This window comes from Chiloscyllium plagiosum, unplaced genomic scaffold, assembly GCF_004010195.1.
Source record: "Chiloscyllium plagiosum isolate BGI_BamShark_2017 unplaced genomic scaffold, ASM401019v2 scaf_13673, whole genome shotgun sequence".
Taxonomy (NCBI): Eukaryota; Metazoa; Chordata; class Chondrichthyes; order Orectolobiformes; family Hemiscylliidae; genus Chiloscyllium; species Chiloscyllium plagiosum.
The window spans coordinates 9,212-13,914 of NW_025211138.1; the positions used below are offsets into that span (position 1 = coordinate 9,212).

Genomic DNA, 4,703 nt, shown 5'->3' on the forward strand with positions numbered 1-4,703 from the left:
AGAGATAGGGAGGGGTGTAGGGGCTGGAGGGGGTTACAGAGATAGGGAGGGCTGTAGGGGGTTACAGAGATAGGGAGGGGTGGCGATGGACAGAGTGGTTTTTCTGTCTTTAACATTAACCTGTACAAATGATAGCGACGACAAAGCATCATGTGAGCACAGAATTGCTCAGTGTAATGCCTTCCTTAGCCAAATAGCCCAACCACACCTTGTGGATGCACACACTCCTGATGATTAATGGATGGGGAAAAATGGGGCAAGGTGAAGGATGAAGTCTGTTGTAGAAAAGTCATTCGAGGGGAAGGCGTGCACTCAATCTCCCAACTGTCTGTGTGTGTCCACGCACAAGAGGGTTAGAGCGAGAGTGTGAGTGTGAGAAACAGCGTTAGAGTCAGTGAGTATGGGAGTGTGTGTAAGAGTGAATGTGAGTGTGAGACAGTCTGGAAGTGTGTGCACATGCGAGAGAGTGAGTGTGAGAGACAGAGTCTGGATTTGTGTGTGAGAGTGAGTGACGGTGAGTGAGAGTCTGCGTGTGTGCGTGTGTGCGTGTGTGTGTATGCGCAGTGTGTGAGAGCACCTGTGCGCATTCATGCACCTGTCTGTGTGTGCGTGCGCATGTGTAAGCATGTGTCTGTGTGCGTGCGTCTGTGTATGTGCACGCACGTGTGTGTGCGTGCGTGCATTTGCACTTGTCTGTGTATGTGCGCGTCTATCTGTGTGTGTGTGCGCGCATCTGTAACAATCTGTAGCAAACCCAAAATGGGTAGAGGAGATGCCCGCCTCCTATCCCCATTCCCAAACACAGGAAACAGTGATGTGAAGTGAGTCACACACATCCCCAGCAGCCCCCATGAGGGGGACTGGTCCTCCCATTTGACAAGTTCATGTCAATGTCCACTGAATGCCATTTCAGTACTGTTACCCTCAATCTGCCAGCTAATCACCTAAGGGGACTATCACAGGACAGTCTCGCACCCAGTCTTGCAGAAGGGCCTGGTGACAGATGACTGATTGGTCTCCCACCATCCCACCAGCCTCCGCACTGCCAGGAATCCCAGGTTTTGGGAGATACATGCAGGAACACGCGAGGCCGAGAGGATGGGGCCCAGAGTGACGTTGGGGTTTGGGGAGGGTGGGGGGGGGGGGGGGGGGGGGGGGGGGGGGGGGGGGGGGGGGGGGGGGGGGGGGTGGTTTGAGAGAGGAGAGGGCGGAGGAGGGGACGGGACCTACGTAAATGCTGGGCGTGGGAGGGTTCAGCTTATCCCGAATGGCCTGTTGCTCGGTGAGGCAGCCTGGCTTCACTGAATGTGCTGGCAACACACACGAGGCGGTGAACTTTCCCTTCAGCTTTGTGGACCTGCAACACAGAGAAACAACACACGGCTAGTTAGCTGGGGGAGGCAGCGCTGGGTTCAGTACATCCACATTAGCAAGCGGTGCCGAGTGCAGGGCGTGCGTCTGTATGTGCGCGTGTGTGCTGAAGGGGAGGGAGTGTGCAGTCAGGAATCAAAATGGGTGGGGAGGGGGGGAGAGAGAGAGAGAGAGAGAAACTGGGTACTGAGACCTGCAAATGCAGATTTATTTATGATGCATCACACTCAGTATCCCCTCTCCCCCCCCAGCGCCCTGTGTTACCGACTGTATCTCTCCTGATGTTAATCCAGCTCCCTCACACTGTCACTCAGTAACCCCCTCCCCCCCAGCGCCCTGTGTTACCGACTGTATCTCTCCTGATGTTAATCCAGCTCCCTCACACTGTCACTCAGTAACCCCTCTCCCCCCAGCTCCCTGTGTTACTGACTACCTCCACGGACACAACTGATTGCAATCATTTGGGGATCTGGGCCTGCTTCGAAAAACTGGTGAACGGGATTAAACACGGCACATTGCAAACTGCGTGGAACGTACCTTCAAACATCAATAGGACAGAGAGAGGCTGGTGGGAGTGATGGACAGATGACTTTTAATGCAGAGACGTACAAAGTTAAAAATCACACAACACCAAGGTATAGTCCAACATCACAACCCGAAGGAGCGTCGCTCCGAAAGCTAGCGCTTCCAATTAAACCTGTTGGGCTATAACCTGGTGGTGTGTGATTTTTAACTCTGCCCACCCCAGTCCAACAGCGGCATCTCCAATGCAGAGGTGAGTGAGTTCGCCCGTGTCGGTGGAACGAATATTGAAACACAATACAAAATCAGGACACAACTTTGAAGGTGTGCAGGAGTATAAGGACTGGAGGAGGGGGTGGTTAATGCAGAGGAAGGGTCAGCACAATTAGACAGCAGTGACCAATACCTCCACCATCCCATAGGGACACAGAGTACAACAGGAAGGAGGTGATGCTGAATTCGTCCCAGCCTCTGGCTCAGCCGGGAGGTTTGTGTCCAGTTCTGGGCCCTGCACAGAAGGCAGCCGAGGTTCAGGAGAAATGAGGACAGACTGGAGAACCTGGAACTGTATCCCCGGAGATTTGACTGAGGTGCTCAAAGGGAATCCTCAGACGGATTCGAGAGGGAGGTACTGTTCCCGACGGAGGGAGGATCAAGGAAAGGACAGAGTGGGGGGTAGTGGGGACGTGGTGAGTGTTTGGGGGCAGTACTGCGCTGCCTGAGGGGGCAGCAGAGGCAGAGTCAATCGGGGCTTTCGAAGAGGAGGGAGACAGTTATCTGAAGGGGATACGCGTGCAGGGGGTCCAGGGAGGACGCGATGGGCCGCACGGTCTCCCTCATGAACTCTTCCCTCAAGGGAAAGGCCCACATTCTCAGGTCTGTGCACAAACTGAGGCAGAGTGGAAGCGCTGGCTTAGACCACATCCCGACTGGCCCCAAACACCCCACTTGCCCCACCCTCTGAGCCGGTTCCAGAGCAACGCACGCGGCTCTGAGCATTTACACCAGTGTGGGGTTGGGGGTGGAGGCCAGGCCGATAGTGTGGGCCCACAGCATGCTGGGTAAAATCTCCATCGCTGGCAGTTTCAAGGACGTGGGGGCAGGGGGAGCCAGACTTATACACTGTGGGCCCACAGCATGCTGGGTAAAATCTCCATCGCTGGCGGTTTCAAGGATGTGAGGGCAGGGGGAGCCAGGTCTATGGTGTGGGCCCACAGCATGCTGGGTAAAATCTCCATTGCTGGCGGTTTCAAGGATGAGAGGGCAGGGGGAGCCAGGTCTATGGTGTGGGCCCACAGCATGCTGGGTAAAATCTCCATTGCTGGCGGTTTCAAGGATGTGAGGGCAGGGGGAGCCAGGTCTATGGTGTGGGCCCACAGCATGCTGGGTAAAATCTCCATTGCTGGCAGTTTCAAGGACATGAGGGCAGGGGGAGCCAGGTCTATGGTGTGTGCCCACAGCATGCTGGGTAAAATCTCCATCGCTGGCAGTTTCAAGGACATGGGGGCAGGGGGAGCCAGGTCTATGGTGTGGGCCCACAGCATGCTGGGTAAAATCTCCATTGCTGGCAGTTTCAAAGACATGGGGGCAGGGGAGCCAGGTCTATGGTGTGGGCCCACAGCATGCTGGGTAAAATCTCTGTTGCTAGCAGTTTCAAAGACATGAGGGCAGGGGGAGCCAGGTCTATGGTGTGGGCCCACAGCATGCTGGGTAAAATCTCCATTGCTGTGCGGTTTCAAGGACATGGGGAGGGGGGGATAGCCAAGCCAATAGCGTGGGCGCACAGCATGCTGGGTAGAATCTCCGTTGCTGGCGGTTTCAAGAACGTGGGGGCAGGGGGAGCAAGGCCTATTATGTGGGCCCACATCTCATAGAACATAGAACAATACAGCACAGAACAGGCCCTTCGGCCCACGATGTTGTGCCGAACATTTGTCCCCTCGTACGACCTATTCTCCATTCCAGGCAACATCCTGGTAAATCTTCTCTGCATCACTGTGTGGCAGTGGCTGGTGGTTACAAGGACGTGGGCCCCCTTGCGCAGTCGCTTGGGGGGGCACCCTGGGAGGGTAAAAGCGGGTGACTCACCGGCAGGCCCGGACGACCTCTGCCCCGGAGTTTTCGATGGTGAGGTCAGAGAGCCGGATCCGCTTCTCGTCCACCTCAGAGGCGATGAAGGTTTCCCGGTCGCCACTCTCCACCTTCACCAGTTTGATCTTCAGCTCCTTGGTGGTGCCGTCCGGGAATGGTTTGACCCTCAGGACGTTGGAGGTGGCCTTCGGCCCGGCCTCTGGCTCTTTGGTGGCGGTCGTGGTGCTGCTGGTGGTGGTGGATGCCGTGGGGTTCGGTGGCGGCACAGGCTCTGGCCTGCGAGTCCCGGCCCGCCCAGGCTCCTCGGGGGAGGCCGGGTTGGGGGCACCAGGCTTGGTCCCCCGGGGCCCCTCGGACCTGAGCTTGTGCCGCGCCAGGATCTCCTTGCTCTGGAGGTCGATGTTGCCGAGGACGCACCGCTGCTTGCCCTTGGCCGAGCGGCCGCCCCGACGCCTCCGCTCCCGGCTCGGGGCTTTGCCGCGGGGCTCGTGCCGCCGTTCCCCTGGCGACGGGCGGTGGGGGGGTAGGCCAGGCTCAGGAGGGGCCAGCGCCGCGGCAGGCTCCCCGGTTTTGCCGGAGCCGCCCCGGTGCCACCGGTGGGCGGAGTCGGGCACCCCCTTCTGGGCCTCGGTGGTGGTGAAGACGGCCTTGATCCACATCTCGCTGTCGGGGGGCGCGGGTGGCTCCTTGACCAGAGGTTCAGGGGAGGGGGGAGGCCG

General features: G+C 57.9%; 1 protein-coding gene across 1 annotated transcript in view; it reads right to left on the reverse strand.

The window, feature by feature from the left end:
- Positions 1 to 4,703, reverse strand: part of LOC122547003 (lysine-specific demethylase 6B-like) — a gene marked incomplete at its 5' end in the record, with an annotated part of 21,712 nt that overhangs the window by 9,045 nt on the left and 7,964 nt on the right. The window contains 2 exons of the mRNA XM_043685601.1: positions 1,231 to 1,357; positions 3,982 to 4,676. Coding sequence (XP_043541536.1) covers positions 1,231 to 1,357; positions 3,982 to 4,676 — 822 coding nt within the window. The remainder of the gene's footprint in view (positions 1 to 1,230; positions 1,358 to 3,981; positions 4,677 to 4,703) is intronic.